This window comes from Miniopterus schreibersii (assembly GCF_964146895.1).
Source record: "Miniopterus schreibersii genome assembly, chromosome: 1".
NCBI lineage: Eukaryota > Metazoa > Chordata > Mammalia > Chiroptera > Miniopteridae > Miniopterus > Miniopterus schreibersii.
Window position 1 is genome coordinate 184152827 of NC_138101.1, and position 22685 is coordinate 184175511.

The 22685-nt window shown below is 38.3% G+C and overlaps 1 protein-coding gene across 1 annotated transcript in view; it reads right to left on the reverse strand.

The window, feature by feature from the left end:
- The window catches only part of SPTLC2 (serine palmitoyltransferase long chain base subunit 2), a 95007-nt gene that overhangs the window by 12397 nt on the left and 59925 nt on the right, over positions 1 to 22685 (reverse strand). Inside the window, exon 10 of the mRNA XM_081147682.1 lies at positions 309 to 444. Within this exon, the coding sequence (XP_081003808.1) occupies positions 309 to 444 (136 nt within the window). The remainder of the gene's footprint in view (positions 1 to 308; positions 445 to 22685) is intronic.

The window sequence follows — 22685 nt, forward strand, 5'->3', positions numbered from 1 at the left end:
TTGTCTGACTCTTGCTCCACTAGAATGTAAGTTCCATGGGAGAGGGATTTTTATTTTTCTGCTTTGTTTGTTGATCTATCTAACCACCCTAGAAGAGTGCATTAAACTCAAATGTTTGTTTAATGAAAGACTAACAAGTTAACATATTTTACAAATTGGAATCCACTAACCTATGGTGTATCTAGCAAATAAAAGTTAAAATAACTGAGGCCAAGACAATTTTCCCTGACAAAATACCTAAGCCTGAGTCTCACATCACGGAAACTTAAGTCTGGAGAGACCAGCTTGTAATTTGCAACAAAACGTACCCGATTTTGGCTGGCATGTAGAGCATCAAAGGCACCACCGGAGAATCTTCATTTCCATAGATGATGAAGCCCATCTCTTTCAGACGTCTCCTGAAATACCTGGTATTTTCAGCTAACTGCTGTATACACTCTTTGCCTGGAAAACCGTGGGAAGAGAAACCAAACACTGCTAAGAAAAAGGACTGAGAAGAGGACACCGCCATCACTCGACCTCCACTCTGTCAGTCAATTCCTGTGGTCTGTTTCTGCCTTTCCAACGTAAAATATTTTTTCACAGCAAGCTTTATGAAATATATTTGCTTTGTGTTCTGTCATACTAGGTTGCTGACAGCAGATTTTATAACAATGCACAACTAATATTTCCACTGCACATTAGCGTCCTCAAACATTTTCATCAATACCATCTCATATAACACTACTATCCCTTTGCAGTAAGTAGGATATTTATTTTCATCTTCATTTTGTAGATCAGGAGACTCTCACAAAGGTGGTGATTGGCTTACAGTCACATGGCAATACGTGGCACAGCTGAGACTAGAATCTAGGTCTCTCAACTTCAATAGTCATTCTAAGTAACTGTGCTGTGAATAATTTTACACCTAAGACCAGAGACAGAGCCATTTAGAACCGCAAATTTTCCTCTCAAGAGTTTGATTTTATTACCATTTCCCTAAAACTCCTGACAGCAATAACACATCCATAATAATGTTAAAATCATATTTTTAATCCCATTTTGTTCACCTTCCCTATAACACAAATGGATTAAAACATACATTTCTCTAACTGCTAACTGACAAAATGTTTGGCCTGTTTTTGACATTATGATGGGTCAATCTATGAATAGATGTCCAAACAACTGTTCTGTAATAGACAGCAAGCCATAAATTCAAAAAATCAGCTCACAAAGGAACCGTTTCATGGTCTTAACAAGTAAGGAAAGGTCTGCAGAGGGAGAGGTAGAAGAGGGTAAAGGGGACAAATGGTGATAGAAGGAGACTTGACTTGGGGTGGAGAACATATAATACAATATACAGAGGATGTATTAGAGAGTTGCACACTTGAAACCTATACAATTTTATTAACCAATGTCACCCCTACAAATCCAATAAAAAAGAAAAGGTTTGCAGTCATTTTCTGACATATATTAGAAAGTCAGAAAATTAATATTAAAAAAACACAAACATCATACAATTCAAAAGATAAATCAATCAACCAGAAATACAGATGGCTAATACACTGCCTTAGAATTAGAATACTAACATATCTATAGCTGAGGGAAGCTACTCTAGATAAGTCTGCTACAAATAACCCCAAATTAATACTCTTTATGTAAATAATTTTCAGTTGGCCAGAGAATAACACTCAAGCCTAGATTAGCTTAGTGTGAACTCTAATGAACATCACTAAAATTATGACATACGTCTTACAAATAATACAGCAGAACCTTAAAATGTGTTATATTTAAGTATGTTAAGATATGATGAGCCATGTGCCCTAATTTCCCCCTAGAAATAGCAATATATGCTTACTCTATATTTAATAGGCGAGAATTCCACTTCTGGCCATGCTAGCGTACCAGTGACCAGATTTTCTTCCTGTTATAAACAACAGAAAACTGGAGGAAGTATATAAAACAATGGTTTCAGACACAGGCAGTACAAGACTGAGAAGGCTAATGAGAAGTGAGCCTTTGGATTGTCGTCCCTGTACTGCCTAGAGCAGGTCCCAAGCTGCTGCACAGGGCGAGGAGCCTAGGCTTGTCCGTTGAGGACACCGGAGATGGGAGCTGGAGAGGCTAAGGGGGCTAGAGTTTGTTGGGAAGTGCACAGGAGAGGGCGGAGGGGATCTGCAGAAGGTCCCTGGAGTGCTGATCTGCATAAATATGAGAAGAAGCCATCAGGGGCCTGGGAAAGACCCACTAGAAGGCAGTAGACTGAATAACTCCCGGTGCTCACAACGCTGGCAATAGTTTATATTTTCACCCACTCAAGTGGAAAGAGCTCAGAAGGGCATCACGCTAATAATGGAGCTAAATTAGCCAGAGATTAAAAGCTGCGCTGAACTCACTTTAAGAAACCTTAAAAGCAAGTCTCAAAAGGATCCAATTGATTCTAAGAACAAATTCCAGAACTACCAAAAGTAACACAACAAAATGCAGCACCCAATAATGTAAAAATTCATAGTATCTGACATATAAAAAAACAATCCACACATTCAGAAAAACAGAAACAAAACGAAAACAAATTCATAGATACAGATAACAGAAAGGTGATTACCAGAGGGGAAGGGTGTGTGTGTGAAGATGAAATGGGTAAAGGAGGTCAAATATATGGTGATGGATGGAACTAGACTTTTGTGATGAGCAGGAAACAGAGTATACAGATACCAAATTATAATGCTGCACACCTAAAATTTGTTATTAAGCAATGTTACCTCAATGAAAAAATAATTTAGAAAGTTTAGCCTTGTTAAAAAACTATTAACTCTTAAAAGGTCTTTATTGTTGCCTAGGATCACAGATGGTAACATAAGTCAGCATTCTTTACTTTCCAAACATAAGTCTACTTTTAAGTGTGATAAAAAGCATAAAAGCAACTTGGAGAAAACCTCTACTAATTTCTCTTGAACTTTGCAACTGAACTTCACTCTGTGGCGGTTCCTTTTAGATTTCATCAATATGGTTTGTTAGAATAAAAGCATTTTTAGAATCCCTTCCATAAAAACCCACAGCTTGGCATGAAAGAGAGAAAAGTAAACGCATGTAGTTAACTTCTCAGAGAATGCAGCATATATCTTTAATAAACTTAATGCTCTGGAAGGAAGTAATGAGTATGAAATTATCAATAGTTTGTAATGGAATCATTAGATTTAATTCCTTTAAGGAAACAGAAAGCCTAAAAAGAGTAGAGGACAGAGGTAGAAGAAGCATTGCAATTATCTACCTATTGATAAGCATGGTACAGTGATAAATTCAAATCACTTTTACAAAACAAAATTAGATTTAGAAAACTATTTTTATTATCCACTGCCAAATAGATTTTGAAGTTGTACCAACTGCATTTCAGCCATTTTCAAAAGGAATATTTTAATCAAGTCTTAATCCAGAATGCTCAGGATTCTCAGCCATGTAATCTTAAGGTCTGAAGGAACTACTGTATTATTACTGAAATAAAACTCCATAAGCCCACTCAGACAGGTATCAATCAGAACAGGTAGTGTTCTATGAGCTCGCAGGACTGGTACAAAGTAAGGGATACAAAAGGCAGCATTTTGTCCTAAATGGCATTAGTGCTATCTACTCAGAACTTACGCTTCAAAGAATATAGCATGTACTCACCTGCCTAATAGCAATATAATTTTCAATTTAGTTGATGAGCTTTTATATAACATGACATACTCAACAAAATATGTTTGAGTCTGAAACTTCAAAAATAACATTTATGGTGTTAACCGAAATCTTTCAAAATAAAGGACAGAAATATAAATAATTTTCAGCCGGAGTTGCTCCCCTAATTCACATTATACTCCATTACACAGCTCCTAATCTTCTTAGATTTCCTGGATATGCTGATATAATCTGCCTTCCTGGGAAAAATAAAATAAAATTACCGCTACTCTTCAGACTTATACTTTCCAGTGAATTATAATGAGCTGGGAAAATCTGAAATCAAAGCATTTCTTTCCTCTTCTCCCTTTCTTCTTAAAGGTCATTAATCACAAAGCAGGTAAGGGTTTTCTCAATGAAGTTCCCCCAAGTAGAACAGATAGCCCCCCCAAATGGTTTCAGTTCGTTTTCAGCATTAATACAAGTTAAGGGACTTGAGGTGGGGTAAAATATGGAAAAATTCTACCCATCGCCTTGTTCTAATTTATACTACCAAAAAATGTTACATTGTGGATATTTCACATATCTATTTAATTTAATACTTTATGTTTAATAAAGTATTAACTGTTAATCATTTACTTTAATCATCTGTCCAAGGTCGTCTTTTTGCTATGTGGAAAGTTACTTTTTCTAATATATTTCGCTTTGGCTGAATTATACTGCAGAGTAAAAAGGAACGTGTTTTACTCCTGTGGTTCTTCCCTTCAAAAGCATTTTTTTAAAAACAGATAAGCCTTAGTCCTGGCTGGGTAGCTCTCAGTGAGTTAGAACACTGTCCCAATACACCAAGGTTTCAGGTTCGATCCCCAGTCAGGGCACATACAGGGATCAAACAATGAGTGCATTAATAAGTGGAACCACCAATTGATGTCTCTGTCTCTCTCCCCTTCCTCTCTCTCTAAAATCAATCAATAAAAAAATTTTTTTAAAAGAAAGATATACTGAACTTAAACGTATGCCTACTCTATGACCCAACAATTCCATTCCTAGGTACATATACCCAACAGAATTGTGTACCAAAAGATAGGTATAAGAATGTCATTCTCAGTAACACCCAAAATCAGTAAACAACCCAAATGCCTACCAGCAGAATGCATAAACAGTAATACAGTCAAACAATGGGACACTAGACAGCAATAAACAAATGACTGTTCCATCTAAACATGTGGGTGAAACGCAAAAACATAATGATGAATACAATATGCCAGATTCAAAAGAGGGATTATATGTAAAGTATTGTATGTAAGATTCCATTTACATGAAGTTCAAGAATGGGCAAGACTAATATACGTGACAGAAGTCAAAATACTGGTTTATCTTTGGCAAGGAGGAATGGACTAGAAGAGCACAAGACAGTCTTCTGGGATACTAGAAATATTCTTTATCATGATCAGGTGGTGGTTAGACGGGTGTGTATTCACTGAATTGTATGCCTAAGATTTGTGCACTTTACTGTATGAATGTAAACACTTAAATAAAAAGAAAATTTAAATACTTGGAAAATTAACTGAAGTTAAAAAACTGGAATGAGGTTAAATTTCTGCTCTCTCGATTCATAGTCTTAAATATATCCAACTACAATTTAATAATGACCCTTTTACTAAAACAAACAAAAAAACCAAAACAGAACCATATAGATTTTAAAGGGGTGGGCTCAGGCATTCAAAAATTTTGGTGCTGGGTGTTTCAGATTTTTTTTTTTTTTTTAATATATCTTTATTGATTTCAGAGAGAGGAAAGGAGAGGGAGAGAGAGAGAGAGAGAAACATCAATGATGAGAGAGTCATTGATTGGCTGCCTCCTTCAGGCCCCCAACTGGGGATCGAGCCCGCAACCCAGGCATGTGCCCTGACCGGGAATCGAACTGCGATCTCCTGGATCCTGGGTCGATGCTCAACTGCTGAGACACGCCGGCTGGGCTATTCCAGAAATTTTTAAGACTGGGCAGTGTTACAAAAGCAGCACTTCAGAATCAGAGGCAGGAAATGAAAGCATAAAGGGGCTGGGCCTTACTCTTTTCTCCTTTCCCTCTTAAAATAATCATATGAACAACAGCACAACTCTGACAATGCTGGCCATTAGAACATTTATTTTCTGTCTGTGCATCTACTTTCATTCCCATACAGTCACTTTTCCCCCTAGATGTTTTAGTACTAGGTGTTTCTTGAACATATTCTGCCAGAGGTTGATGGAAGCCTGGCAGAATATTAGTGGCAAACCTTGTTTAGACTGCCTACTGGAAGACTACCTTTTAGGAGAGCTATGGGGCATTATAAAGGAAACTCTTAGGGTGCAATGGAGCACAGAACTATTCAGCAAAGAAAAAGTTGAAATGACATCACTGTAGTACTAAAGCATGAGCCAATGTGTCATGTTCATGGAAAATATCAATTTGGAATTTAAAAAGCTTAAACATCTCTGGGTTAGTGTAATATCAACGTATAACAAAAGTTCTCCTGAAACTGTGGGAAAAAAAGTATTTTCTAGGAAGACTGGAACTTGAAATTCTAAAGTTTGAATATGGTAATATTCGTAGTAAGTAATAATTTTCTTAGGACTAACACTTTTGCTGAATTAGAACAGAAGGATGGGTTCATTTGGGAAGTAGAGGGTTTGAGCTCCATTTTAAAAGAGGCGAAGCTGGCCCTAGCCAGTTTTGCTCAGTGGTTAGAGCATCGGCCCAAGGACTGAAGGGTCCTGGGTTCGATTCTGACCAAGGGCACGTTCCTCAGTTGCAGGCTCAATCCCCGGCCCTGGTCAGGGTGCGCAAGGGGTGTGTCTCTCTCAATCAATCTTTCTCTCTTTCTCTCTCTGTCTCTCCCTACCCCCATCCCCCTTTCTAAAAGCAATGGAAAAAATATCCTTGGGTGAGGATTAAAAAATAAATAAATAAAAGAGGTGAAACTGGGCAGAACGAGTATACAGAGTTTAAGGAAGGCTGGACTGTACCAGGGCGTAAGCTGTTCTTAAACTAAACAGACCTTACGTAAGTAAACAGAACATTCCTTACGTGTGGACAGGGCTTACGTAAACAGAACATTCTTTACTATCCTTTAATAGTGAGAATTGCTGGGATTCCTGATTCCACTTAATCAGGAAGTCAGTTACAAAAAAACTTTTACTTCTTCCAAGAAAGGGGAAGTGGGTCGACAAGGGAACATTTAGATTTGATACTAACAGTAATGAAAAGAATATTCTGAGGTCTCTGGGATTTTCGGGAGCCTAGAGGTTGTTCCATATTATTTACTCCATATTAATGAATTATTTCATCAAATTCAATACTGTCAAAGAAAAAGTGCTCATATTTGAAGATGACAAATTTGTGTTAATAAGTTCCTCAAGTAAGAGTTAAAAGAAACTGCACATAGTTTCTACAAAATTTAGAATTTCTTAGAGAAACTTAAAAACAAATACTAAAGAAGTCAAATTTGGGGCTACTAACATTTTTGAAACTTCAGGGAAGCCTATCTTTAAGATATAAAACTATTTTTTAAAACCCCAGAAATCTAATATATAAAAATAATTAAATAATAAAGATTTCATTTATTTCATCTATATTTGCTAGGATACAGGAGATATGAAAGTGGTATAAAGGTTATGCCAAAGGCAAAAACCTCACCAGGAAGACTACACAGGAAGGGGAGAATGCACTGTGTTCCAGGCAAGCAGATGTCAAATATATCCTGAGCACCCACCTGCTGTGTGCCAGACACTGCTCTAGACCTTGGTTATTTTTTATTGAATGAAAGAGACAAAACCCCTGCCTGTATGGAGCTTACTTTCCAGCGTGGGAGGTGGACAACAAAAAGATAAATGCCTCACTCAAGCGGCATTTGAGAAAGGACGTGAATGAGCCAAGTGCTATCTCCAAAGGCCAAGGCTGGAAGCAAAAGCACGAATGGCATTTCCAAGGGCTAGGTAAGCTGGTGTAGATGAAGCTGAGGGAGGCAGGGAGGGGAGAGTAGAACAGACAAGATCGAAAAAGGGCCAGATCACAAGGCCCTCACGAGTCTTCACTGTTAAGACTGACGTTGAGCCCGGCCGGGCGTGGCTGAGTGGTTGAGCATCAACCTAGGATCCAGGTGATGGCAGTTCGGTTCCCGGTCAGGGCACATGCTTGGGTTGTGGGCTCGATCCTCAGCCGGGGGCGTGCAGGAGGCAGCCGATCAATGACTCTCTCATCATTGATGTTTCTCTCTGTCTCCTTCTCCCTTCCTCTCTCTGAACTCAATAAAGATATATTTAACAAAACAAACAAAGAAAAAGACTGACTCTGACTTTAAGAAGCATAATGAGCCCCCTGGCAGGGTTCTTCAACAGAAGATTCATATGATATCCTATATTTTCAACCAGATCACCCTGAGTGCTATATTTAGAAAAGATTCAAAGACAGAAGCAGAGAGAACACAGGAGAGACGATGGTGGCTTGGACTATGGTGATAGCAATGGATATGAAAAGCGTACGGAGAGTATACAGCTGAACCTTGAACAACCTGGGTTTGAATTGCACGGGTCCACTTATATGCAGATTATTTTCAATAAATATAGAGTTGGCCCTTCGTAACCCTGGGTATTGCATCCTTGGATTTCCATGGGTGTGGAGGGATGAATGTATGCATTGTTCTATGCCATTTTATTATTTATTTTTTAAATCCTAACTAGAGGATATGTTTTTATTGATTTTAGAGAGAGAGGGAGAAAAAAACATGGATATGAGAGAAACACTGATCAGCTGCCTCGCACCCTGACTGGCGATCGAACCCCCAACCCAAGTATGGCACAGTGCTCCAACCAACTGAGCCACCTGGCCAGAACTGTTCTATGTCATTTTATATGAGGGACTCAAGCATCCAAAGATTCTGGTATCCACAGGAGTCCTGGAACCAATACCTTGCAGAATCCAAGGAACAACTATATTTCAAAAGTAGAATGAAGTGAAACTTAAATAGGCGGGAGAGACCTACTAGAGTCAGGAAAGGCATCATGGAGTCATACAATTTTACTGGAACTCTGCATGGATGCCTTCTATTCCTAATTTTCAGCACTGTTTATCTTCATTCTTCCAAATCATTTTTTGCTTGGCTGACTCCTCTACTACGGATGACTATTAAACCCAGGTGAAAGTAGACAGGAATCAAGTTAAGTTTAAGGAGGAACAATCCATACGCTCTAGTGATTAAATACATGGGATAAAGGAGAGAAAATATTACAGATCTCTTGGTTAGACAACTTCGTGAGTAGTGATGTCACTATTTGAGATAGAGAGCACAAAAGAAAAAGGTTTGAGGGGAAACAAACGGAAAAGGCGAAAAACTTTAGAGAAACAAAACTCAGTTTTGGGAGGCAAGTATTTAGAGAGTCTAAAGGCTTGAAATGAAGCAGGTGAAGCCTACTGCTTCCAAATTTGGATGGCTTATTAAAAGTTCACTGCTCTGAGGGATGAGGAGAAAGTCCTGGAAATGGGTGGTGGTGATGGTTGCACAAGGTAAAATGTACTTAATGCCAATGAACTGTAGACCTAAAATTGGCTAAAATGATGAATTTTATGTCATGTATATTTTACCACAATGTTCATTCATTAGAGGTCATTTTTTTAAATTGAGATATAATTCACGCACTATACAATTTACCCACTTAGAGTATACAATTTAAAGTTTCTTAGTATATTTATAGAGTTGTGCCACCATCACAATTATTAATTTTAGAACATTTTCAGTGCCCCTTCCAACAAATGAGCTCCCATTAGCAAACAACCCCCATCTCGCCCCAATCTTTCCAGCCTATACGCCCAGGTTTCATGTAATATAATTTATCCCACAGTCACTTTTTCCTACTTAAACTTAAGCCTTATAATAGGCTAACTTATGAGGAAAAAAATCCACACTGCTCTTAAAACTCTAAGTCTTTTTCTACTATTACGTGGGTGGTCAAGATACAACTCTATAATGCAAATTCCTATGGACAATTTTTCCGCAGTTTAGATGAAAATCACACAAATCAGGAAATACAAGCAATTTATTTTTTCATTTTCATTTTGTTTTTGCTATTTTCTACTAATGTTTATATATTTCTAATCTTTAGACACTCCAAAAGAACCAAGAGCACAATGAAAGATGGTGGATAGAAGTAAAAAAAATAGGTTATGGAAAAATTCCTGGCACATTTTAAGACATGCCTTTACTTTGTACTTTATTAATTTGCTCTTATTTATAAGTTCCTGTTTCTGTTCTTGCGCCTTTCCTGTGTGGTCTTGTGCCCTCAAAACAAACTCCAAAGGTTGAGGGCAAACACTGCCCCCCACCCCCTCTTACCTTCCCCAAGAATACACAGCAGACATTCAAGCTGAAATATTCTGAGAAAATGAAAACCCTTTTATGTGTTCAAACTAATTAAAATTCCACAGCAAAATTACCTATATTCATCACATTAAGGCAATGCATAATTAAATCTTATACACAGAAAGCATTCTGGCACTGGGCACCCAGGTTCAATCATGGTCTTGGGTAAGCAAATTAACCTCTCAGTTGCTTCACTTTGTAAAAGAGGGAGAATTATGTCTAATACTTTTTCTGAGAATTTAGTGAAGAGCACTTAGAACCATGCTCAGTAGACAGTAAACACACTGAACGTTCACTGTTTTATTTCTCTCCATGCCTGTATCTTTCCCTCATAATTAGGCCACTCATATCATCTTCCACACAACACTACATGTTCTGACGCTTTGGCTTGGCCTTGGCTTTCAAAGATGAAATAAAAATGATCTTACTTTCCTTCACTGTTCCTAGTTCCTTTTTTCATTCTTTAGCACACTCTTCATTGACAACTCAGGACATAGCTAACCTGTAATCACTCTCTAACTCTCTGACTTACAATTTATAAAAATGCCTCATATATTTTACCTTCCACCATACCTCCAATTTCCAAAGCTACTTTTAACCAGTTTTACCTAATTTACCAATTTTAACTATTTCTACCATCACATTATCCACTGATTATCATTCAGGTGAGGCAAATTACCTTTGCAAATTTGAGTATTCAAGATGGCAAGCAGATGTCTTCTTTTTCTTACTGTAACAGTGATAGAACTTTGTCTCTACCTGTGCTAAACAGATTCTCTCACCTAATGAGCTGGAAGAGGCATAAAACCTGAAACTATCAAACAGCCATTTGAATGTAATACATCAAAGCAGTAAAAGAAGGTCTGAGAAAAAGAGGAATGAGTAATTCTATTATCTTCCTAAATTTCACTGATAACTTGTTTAGCCTGGTTCTTTGGTGGTATACATGCTTCTGAAGTTAGACTATCTGGGTTTGTATTCTGGTTCCATCATCTACCAGCAGTGTGGCTTTGGCTGGGACACTTAACCTGAGCTCCAGTTTCCTCATCTGCAAAATGGTAATGATGATTATGATTATACCTACTTCATAAGGTTGTTTCCAGGATTAAATGAGATAATGCATGAAAAGTGTTTAATCATGGTGTTTAAAAATCATTATTTTAATTTACATATGTAAGATAACATATTATTATTTTTATTATTTTACTTATATTTTAAGGCATTATCCTTTTGTCTTCAAATTGGAAAAAAACCAGGAATAGATGAATATATATGCACTTTTGTTTTCTAAGAAGATATTGAAGATCTTGAGCACAAAGAGAAACATGTCAACTGACTTTTCTAACTCCATGGCCTAATCAGACACCAAGAAAGGAAAGAATAAAATTAATAAAACACAGAAAGGGTTAAGAGGTATCAAGAAATACTAAGGAGCCCGGCAGGGCATGGATCAGCGGTTGAGCAATGACCTAGGATCCAGGGGATTGTGATTCGATTCCCAGTGAGGGGTGTGCAGGAGGAGGCCAATCAATGACTCTCCTTCCTATCATTGATGTTTCCACTCTCTCTCCCCCTCTCCCTTCCTCTTTCTGAAATCAATAAAGCTATATTTAAAAAAACACACAAAATGAAATACTAAGGAAATGTTATTTTGAGAATTCAAAAAACAGAATGCTTTGTCTTAAGAAACTTCTGAAGATACTACGTCATTTTTCATGGCCGGTGCATGGTAAATAGTCAAAAAATGACTGCTGAATGTGTGAAATTCTTACTGTGGCTGTGATGGGGCAACATTTGCTACTCCAGGATGTGTCTCTTTGGCATGAGGATTACTTTAGGCTGATTATTTTTAGGGAAAAATGATTCATGAAGAACCTCTGACCTTCCCCCTAGTGTCTAAAAGAATTCAGACAGAGGACCTGCTCCAGAAAGGGAGCTACCATCATAGAGTACTATGGTTAACTCCGGAACAACGCGGGTTTGAACTGTGTGGGTCCACTTATACAGGGATCTTTTCAATAAATACGTAAAATACTGTATTTTCTCTTTCTAATGATTTCTTAACATTTTCTTTTCTCTAGCTTACTTTATTGTAAGAATATGGTATATAATACCCCCGAGTTGTTCAAGGGTCAAGTGTATAGTATAATATAAACTAGGTGTGGTAGGTAGGGAGGAACCTAGCAAAGTCTATAGGTTAAAATCCCTGTGTCCCGCCCGGCTGGGCGTGGCTCAGCGGTTGAGCGTCGACCTAGGACCCAGGCGATCAGGGTTTGATTCCTGGTCAGGGCACATGCCCGGGTTGCGGGCTGCAGCCGATCAATGACTCTCTCATCATTGATGTTTCTCTCTCTCTCTCTCCCTCTCCTTTCCTCTCTCTGAAATCAATAAAGATATATATATATAAAATAAAAAATAAAAATAAATAAAATAAAATCCCTGTGTCCCATTATTTTCTGTATGGCCCAGCGAACACTGGTTACCAAGCATTTGTTCTTTATACCTTCCTGTGAGTGGTCTTCCTTCCCTTTGAAATCTCAAACCCCTACCCCTTTCTCCTTAGCTCAAAATGGCATATCAGCCTCATTTTACCTGACTACCCTTGGAATATGTCATGTTTATGTGGATTCCCCATATGCATGTACATAATTAAATTTTATTTTCTCCTGTTAATTTCTCGATTTAATTCTTAGACCAGCCAGAATAACTTAGAAGGATAGAAGAAAAATTTTTTTCTGCCTCAATATAACTGAAACTCGTAAATAGGTCAAACCAAATACAGGAGGTGCTGGATGTTTTAAAGATCAGATATAAAGAAATATGCCTTAAAAAGCCAAAAAATATAAAAATGTAAGGGACACAGCTCTTATTTGCTAATAAAATTAATTAAACAACACATTCTCAATTAACTGTGCAGATGGGGGAGGGTAAAGTACAGCATCGACAATGCCCAGATAATTAAGAAAAGTGTTCATTTGTATTTTAAATATATTTTGTTATTTTAAATGCAGATTTTTTTTAGTGCTAACATTTAATTTTGGCCTAAGTCCATATATGCCAGTTCCACTGAGGGGGAAACAACTGATACGTCACAATCTATTCATAGCACCAAAAATATGTGTTAGTAGCATGCAAAACCAAATAAGCAAAAATGTAACTACTAAGAATGTGTGTTTGCAATCATTTTAAACATAAAGAGAACAAACCAAAAGTGGAACTCATCTGTCAAAAGCAAGCTTTCCCAAGCAATGCCTTATCCTGGCCCATCTTCATTTGAATTACGCTTTTGAGCTTAGAAATGCAGAAAGTCTATGTATACAGACTGCATGATGTAGGCATACACATAACCCCTTCTAGGAGGGGTGCTGAGGCTACATGGAAATGTGTCCCAGCATAATCCCTATGGAGATGTACTTTCAGAAAGAGGCAGAGGAGGCTGCTTCTCCTCCCGAATCCCAGGTAGCCATGGCATGCTTCTGAAACCAAAGGTCCTTATGACTTCAATGAAATTTAGTTTTTAAATCCTAGCTCTAGAAACCATATCCTTCTTTCTATATCTATGCCCCTTAGAGACCTAGCCTTTCCCCTGATAATTAGAAACCCTGAAGGCAGCAGAAGACAGTAACCTGGACCTGACTAATGGTCACAGGGTCTGGACCAATGGCAGGCTAAAGATAACATCTTGACCTAAATGATGTTCCAGCTCCTGAGCCCTAAGGTGGAATAACCCCCTGGCTACATGAGATCTGATAGAGACACTTGGGAAAAGACCTCAGAGCTGTCCTCAAGACCTGAAGAAATGATTCATTACCCTTCTCTCACCTCTGGCCAATCAGCAAAGAGCATGATCCCAAACCCCATAAGCCACGGTATCCTACGATTTGCCTTATATGATAGTCTGTAACCTACACGCTATCAAGGAGTCAGGTCTAGGAAACACTTCTGGCAATGCCAGTATTTTTTCTCACTACTATTTTTAGAATTACTGGTTAATATGCCCAGGCTTCAGTGACATCTATGGTGCTTTATACATCAAAGGCCTTTACTAAGTAATCCTGTTTCTTGATCATTTCCAGCTATGTCCTTCCTTGAAGAAACCTCTGGAAGTCATAAAATGTGCGCCTGGATACCTGGCATAATCCATTCCTTATTTGTGTGATAGCTCTATTATTTGCACGATGTCAAAACTGTCTGTAAGAACATAACATACACAGCAGAAAGAGAAGACAGCATGGAGCATACCATCAATGCTCAAGAGAAAGAGCCTCCTGCCCAAGAATATCTGTGTTCTGTGAGGGCAATTCTCACTGGTCAAAAGCTTAGGGCAACTGGTTAGATTCAACACTCATTGGCTCTTAAAACAGAGGGGTGGGGTGGGGTGGATAAAAAGAAATAGTAACAGAAAGCCTTATTTTGTTTTTTAAAGAAAAACACTTCAGAGAGAATTAACATGGAAACATATCAGCTTTATATGGGGTGCTAGAAGATGGAGGTATGCACATAAAATTCAGGAACAATATGGAACACTTTACTTACCATAATGACAAGAGTCAACTTAGATATTTATCACTTATTTAAGCATTATTAGCATCCCATTTATGGAGAATTTACAAGCTGGGGGCCCTCTCACAATGTGATTTCCTTCTTTTTTGTTATTCTTAAGCACTATTTGACACTGCAGAGGGGGGAGGTGTTCTAATAGAACTCTTCCATTTTTGTTCTTGCCAAAATTATGGAGGTAAATTATAATAACCCTATTATGAATATGTCCCCAGTAACTGCTGAAAAGGCAATAAATATTCTCATTTCTTTCCCTCCCATAATAATCAACTATCAAACTCTCCTAATCAAGTGGTATTTATAAGCTATTGCTAAAAAGTAATAGCACTAATAAAAATCATTTGTATATAAGTGTATGCACAAGAAGAAATCTGTAAACTATATGCCAAACTATATGCCAAACAACTGACACTGGTTAGTGAGTTCACAGGCAACTGTTTACCTTCTGTGACATGTGTCTGTAATATTTGGGTTTTGGAAAATGAGTATATATTGCTTTTATAAACAAAATAAGTATGAATGAATAGATAAGTACATTTAATAGATTCAGAGACAGACTTCGTGGAACAGACTGAGGGATCTCAGAGTGAAGGCGAGGGTGGGAGAGTGGGTGGGGAGAGATTAAAGAACTTAAATGCATATATGCATAACCTATGGGCACAGACAATGATATGGGGAAGGCCTGGGGGTGGAGCGGATACAAGGTGGAGGGCTCATTGGTGGTTAAAAAGGAGACATCTGTAATACTTTCAACAATAAAGATAAATTTTTTTAAAAAGGAAAAAAAAATAAATAAAAAATAAATGTGGTATTAAAAATCCCATATTTGTGTGAAAGGCACTTAGACATGAGCAGAGCAAGGACGATGGGCCAGGTACAGAAGGTCACCAGGGTGGAAAGCCCCAGGCGCAATGGGCAAAACTGCTACAATAAGGAGCTCGCTCCAAGGGTAGCCTTTCCTCGCCTAGCATATCACACTGGTCATCCGGTTTAGACGGTTCGACACCAGACTTTTCATATCGCTGGTCATGTGATTCTGACTCCCCCCTGACCTTTCCTCCCCTAGAATGTTGCTAGTCATGCGGCAGATTCCCTTGGAGGAGGAATAAGGGCCTGGAGAGTAGCCCTTGCACAACCACTCCCTTAAGCATTAACCCCCAGGGGTAACATCTAGGCCTCAGTTGTGTTTAAGCTCCAGGCCCAGAAAGCAGCAAAACCAGACAAGCAATGCCATGGTTAACATCAGAAACAATGACTAATGACCCCCTGCCCTGGCGCCAACCAATCAGTGGAGACCACGACCCTGACAGGACACCCCTGGAAAGCTTATGAATATCTTATTGAGATCCTCCTCTGGGACCTCCCCTAAAATCCCCACCCTTAAAAGCCCTTAGGATGAAGGACCCTCTTTTCCCCTTCAGGCGAGTCACCTTTACCTCTCTCTTTCTCCTAAGCTCCAAGGGCCCCTTCTTTTGCCTCTGCAATTGTTTCCTGACGCCATTTCTTCTACGTCCCATCTGGGTCGCCAGAAAACGTTACCGGAAAGGGGACCTGGCCCTGAGAAGGTCTGTCTAAGGCCAGCCAGTAGTGTGTGGGTTCTTGACTTTGTGCAGGAAAAACTTCACAACACAAGTCCAATATTTTTTTAACAAAAAATCTTGTAGCTATGACCTCTGTACATGTCTCTAAGAATAGAGTGTGCTAAATTAAAAACTGAATAATAAGGTAAAAAAATCTACTAATGGGAAATAGAAAATACCTTTTTATAAGTAGTGGCAAACATTTTGTACTTGTTAAAATGTTGATAATTTTTCCTTATCTTTATTTAAAAATATGTTTTTATTGATTTTAGAGACACAGGGGAAAGGAGAGGGAGAGAGAAATATCAATCAGCTGCCTCCTGCAACTCAGGCATGTGCCCTGATCGGGAATCAAACAAGTGCCCTCTTGGTTCATGGGGCAATGCTCAGCCAACTGAGCCACACTAGCCAAGGCAATTTTTGCTTGTTTTGTAAGTACTGAAGTTGATTTCCATGCCAACAGAAATTTATTGATAATTAACAAGGTTAAATCATGAATGAACTTCTACTCCACAATAATTTTTTTCACATTTAGACGATACCTTAGTGTTTGGGTTAGGCATAACAGAGACGAATTCTTAACTAAGTCATCAAATTTTCTTTGATAGAGAAGTAGTCTCTCATTCATCTTTCTTAATCATCAACGGTCACTTTCTTTGAACAGTTCTAAAGTGGGAGGAGAAGACAGCAGACAATACCCTCAACTCTCATCACAGCACTTTCTAGATCAATAAATTATACATATGTCACAGGTATCCAGACAGGATGTATCATAAAGAGTACAATCTCATGGCCTACTGGAAAGGGGAAAGAAAGAGGGACAAAAAAATGCCAGTAAACATACAAATCAATAAGGTCACCTTTGTTCTTTAACTTCTACCTAGACACCTACAGAAATGTAGATTGAGATTATAATCACTATGTCTAAAAATATCTTCAAGTCCCAGATGGGAATGGAGAAGGAAATATAGGGGCAGGAGAGAGAGGAGAATGGGTGTTAACAGAAAACATCAGTGAAGCTATTTTTAAAATCACACTATGTTAGAATTTGAATTTATCTGTTCAGGTTTTTCATATGATCTCAGAGAAAGGATTAAGTATCTTACCTAAAAATGTTACCTAAAACAAAAATAGAAGAAATGTTAATCAAGAAGCAGAGCAGACTGATTTTATTTATTTATTAATTTTTTAAATCCTCATCCGAGGATATTTATTCCATTGCTTTTCAGAGAGAGTGGAAGGGAGAGAGACACATCGATATGAGAGAGACACACTGATTGGTTGCCTCCAGCATGCGCCCTGACCAGGCAGGGGATCGAGCCTGCAACCGAGGTATGTACCCTTGGCCAGAATCGAACCTGCAACCCTTCAGTCCACAGGCTGACACTCTAACCACTGAGCCAAACTGGCCAGGGCCAGAGCAGACTGATTTTAATAACATGGTCCCCTTAAGGACCAGCTACACGGCACTGGAAATTTTCATGCTTCAGTGAACAGTCTTGTAAAAGTGTTATTTATAAGGGACTTCTAGGCAGCAAGAGTTCAGTACCTTTATAACACTGAAGCACAATGAATGGGAACTAGGTTTACCATCTCTTAGAGACAGCCCCTATTTTGCTACACTGGGGACAAATATGAAAGTGTTCAGCTTGGGCAATTGTCAAGATAATGACCATCAAAGCAGACTCCTCTCCTACCCTAGGGATACTGTTTTAAAGCAACCCTTGGTTTTTTACCTCTGTACAAGAATGCATCCAAGTATTTTAATCTACTCTCCTATATTACTGTTGCTATTTCTCTCATCTGCAACTAGAGCAGCCTTTGTTAACAACAAGAACTGCACAGTAAATTCCTCTCACAAGCACTGTTTATCACCCCCTCCCTAGTAGCAGCTTAATCCTTTAATTAGTTTCAATGCCAAAAATTAGGATTTCCTGAGGACAGCCACAGGATGTGTGACAAACAGCAGGGGCCAAGGCTTAAAGTTGTTGATTCAATATAATCAAGAGTTTAAAAGAATGGTTGCTAATGCACAGCCAGAAATTGAGGTTCTTAAACAAAAGGAAGAAAGGAGACCAAGTACCTTGAAAAATTAAGGAACTGAGTTTTAAAGGGTGCAAACTCACAGCCAGGACAGAAAGTCTTAATTTGTCCAAAGATTATCCTACTATCCTCCTTTAGGGCTGGAAAATGTCACAGGGCACTTTTAGACAGAACTAAAGGGATGAGGCAATATGTGTACTGTGGTCGAGCACCCACCTTCAGATGAAGAGGCTTATTAGCAAATAAGGCAATAAAGCCAAGGCTTGGAATTCAACTAATAGCTCTAGAAGTAGAAGGCCAGACAATAGAGTCACACAAAATGATTAGTATGGAAAAAGTTTTTAAAAGTTTAGAGTGGGCAAGGCCATTTGTAGGTTATGTACTAGAAAATATGAGAATCTGGATAATTAATAGTTTATAAAAAAGGTAAGACAAAAGTTAATTCCAACCAGCCTTAAGAAGCTTGACCATAGGTCTCTGAATCTTTAGCTTCCTCCCTCCCCTAATTGGTTTTGAACTTCATGTATGCCAGATTCATTCAGCAAGGATCACCAGCTCTTTAGAAGCATCAAGGCACTTAGGTTTCCAAAACCAATGAAAACTGGCAACTTAGCTTTACCACCAAAGTCCTGTTCCAGAAGCCAACATTTCCCTTATTTCTTTTTTTAAAGAGATCATATGTCTTGCCTTCAGATTTCCTTTCCTTTTCCCAATTACCGCCAATCAGTAGAGTTTCTTTTCATTCTCTTTGATGTAAGCAAGCTCAAAAAACAGGACAACTCTTAAATCCCTTAAAAGTTAGTCTGATTATTAACTGAGGTTTTCTTTAAAATGCATATAATAAGGCCTTGTCCCCCAAGACACACTCAGTGGACTGGTAGAGTAGCTGAGTAGCTCTACAGCAGTAAAATCATGTGAAGTGCTTTTGTTTCTTTACTGCGGTGCTTTTGAATAACACCCTGCCAGGGTCTCACCCCCAGATGTTCACTAGGTTTGCAAGGGGCCCTCACATAGGCATTATTAGGAACCACCATACTAAAATGGTCCATGGACAAAGTTTGAGAGCAGGTGATAGAAAGAGAACACCTTAACAAGGTCCGTCTGTACCTCACTTCACTGCCAAAGTACATGGTGGGAAGATACAAATATTTAAATAATTAGAAAAACTGTAAGTGACCATTAAAAAAAAAAAAATCAATTCCTCTTCAGACAGCTCTCAAGTCTAGCAAGCCATCAGGCTATCTGGTTCTTAATGGAGACCATAAGCCATCTAGCTTGTCACTTGTTTATACATATTAAGTGTTCTTATAGCAATGAACAGCAATAAAGCTGATGAAAAGCTAGGATCCAATCTCCCAGACAAAATCCTCAGAAACAATTCTGGGGGGAAAATGCAATTCCAATCATGTTAAGGTTTAGAAAGTTAGTCTTCAATAAACAAAACAGAGTCTAGGCTATAAAGTTCACAAACCAGAAGTGATGAGAAGAGCAGGCTGAAGTAATGATCACATGTCTCAGCTAAACAGCAACTGAACATATAAAATTGTGGGGGGGAAATTTTATTATGAAAAAGTTTCGGTAATTCACCCACTTCAATCTTACAAAAAATAGCCTGACTCACAGTACTTCCATTAAGAATTTAGTTCCTTTATATCATCTTACGCCATCTCCTCCAGGAGGAACATCTAGTTCAGGGCTCCTTTCCTGTCCCAGAGGAATGTACTCAAGCTCCTTATTTATGTTTTGAATTAAGAATGATATTTTACTAAATGAACAAGTCTACATTTGTTCAAAGGTTAGCTTTCAGCCTGCTGCCTGTGGGCATCTTAATAGCTAGCTTCAAACAAACTCTGAAACAAGACAAAAAAGGAGAGACCACTCTTGTGGCAGGAAACTTTTATTAGCATTTGGATTTGGAAGAAAGAGATGGGAATGGAAGAAGAAATAGACAGACCATGATATAAAAGCTCTTGAGTATTCAGAATAGATTTCTGGAGCAAAGGGGGGTGGAGGGGGTAAGAGGGGTTACTGATCCCCAGAGAGGAAACAGGTAGGCAAATGCCCCAAAGGGCTTTCATTTGTGGGGTTGATTACTCATAACTCAACTTTGCTGCCTTTTAAAAATAAGCAGACCAGAAATCACAAAATTAGAAATAGGTTGCCCAGCTGGGTGTGGCTCAGCCGTTGAGCGTCGACCTAGGATCCAGGCGATCGGGGTTCGATTCCCGGTCAGGGCACATGCCTGGGTTGGGAGCTCGATACCCAGTTAGGGGCGTGCAGGAGGCAGCCGATCAATGACTCTCTCATCATTGATGTTTCTCTCTCTCTCCCTCTCCTTTCCTCTTTCTGAAATCAATAAAGACATATTAAAAAAAAAAAAAAAAGGTTGTAAAATAGTCTATTTTAATAAAACGTTAAATATCATTAATGCAACTTCAAAAGTAAAAGTGGCTGGAGTTCAGAAAAGTAAATTCTATTCAGAGACAAGATATTAAGAAAACTTGTCCCATTTGTAAGCTCAAATTTCTCCACCTGTTCAGTGGTCATATTGCTTGTTGACATCAGGAAGTTTAACCTATTGGTTAAAAAGCCCTACAAGCTAGATAATGAAGAGGCTACTTTATAAAATAAAATAAAAATCCCTTTTTTTTTTTTTCTTTGATTGCTAGTAATTTAGTACAGTGATGTCTACAGAAAAAATCCACATAGATAGAAAGATTGGTAAGAACCATAAGAGCTTTAAGATCTGAGTTTGCTTCAAATTAGCTGATTTTAAGGAAGTTTAAGGTTTTGGGGAGTGAGCAAGGAGGTTTTCAAGGACAAGGAAGGAGGAAACTGAGAAAAGGGGGAGAAGCTGAACGAAGGACGAATTTATCTGTGGCTCTGAGATCAGTCCTTCCCTGGAATCATACCCCTACCAGTAGACTAGGCAAGAATCGTGTATTGTTCAACTCCACACTCCTTAACAGTGTTCCCACCATGGGATGGAGAAGATGCTTGATCCACATTTGATTAATGTGGAATTGAATATTTTTAAACAGTGTTCCAGGTAGTAAGTTACAAAATAAGAGGGATCAAGTTTGACCCTCAGTGTCAGATACACTGCTAAACTGTACTGTGGCTAAGAATAAGACTGTGTTCACTAGAAAACTTGATTTTTATTTAGATGAATTTCTAATAGTAAGATGAACAAATTACATAAAACAGATAAATAATAATAAAGAAAAAAGTGAAGCCCAAATGCTCCTAGGCTTGGAAAGCACAGGGCTTAGAGAGAGGGGTACCCAGGCTGAGCCAAAGGAAAATTCTGCCTACCAAACATAACAAGTGGATGTTAGAAGCTGTCAACCCCCTGTGGAGAAGCAGGAAATTCTCTTTACGAGCCCCCCAACACTCTTTTAATAGTGCTGCCCCTTTAGCATGGGAATCCTAAAAGGCTTTTTAAAAAAATTTCAGTTCTCCTAAATTTATTTTTGACAGTTCCTGGGCTTCTCAAGGTGATCATTTAACTGCTCGTTAACAGGTCTATTATAGGAATTAATTCATATGAGCCAACCTAATTTTAATTACACCTCAATCTGTCCAAGGTACTCTTTTTTTTCTCCTATACCTATACTGCCTGAATGGGGCCAGTTCCTTTCAAAACTAAGAAGTACTAAAAGCACAGTTTTCTACATAGAAAGTTATTTGTCATCATTTTAAAATTTATCTAGTAAAAGGTTCCTATCTATTTTATTCCATGAGTTCACCATTTTGGCTTAACCCACTCATTTGCTAGTGTCTCTGGATCATGTGTGCACTTATTCATTCAGCAAATTTAACTGAAAGGCTACTAAGTGTCAGACACTAGGCTGCGTCTACACATTTTATTAACTATATCTTTAGCCAAAAATAAAACACACCAAAAGCACAACTCTGAAAAATGGACAAGCACAATTTTAGTTGCTTTTGTCAGACAATTTGCCTTGATTCATAAATAGATCTTACAGCTACATTTCCATTACTAAATGTGGATTAGTGATGTGAAGTAAAAGCCAGAACTTCAAGGAATTTGTTAGAATGTCCTAGGCTTCATTTTTTCTACCCACCAGCCTGTTCTAACTCAGTATGTCCACTCAAGATACAACCACATGAGCAGCACTACTTATTTTGGTTCTCAGTCACATGTCCCACTCTTCTTCGGGTAAAGGACATGAACAGGAGAAGAAATATGGAAAAGGTGGGGAGGAAGGAGAAAGAAGAATTTACAAAGCAGGTAGGGAACATATCCGAACTTCCCTTGCATGCTGCAGCTCTACACTCTAGTTCCCAAAGAGTAACACGTCTTCCCATAAAAAAGATAAAAACATTTATTAATAATCAACTACTTATTAGTGTATATGTTTAAGCCTTATTTTCAATCTTGTTGTGAACAGGACTTATTTCCATATAAGTTATTAATGTACTCTGGAATCTAATTATAGAAAAGTTT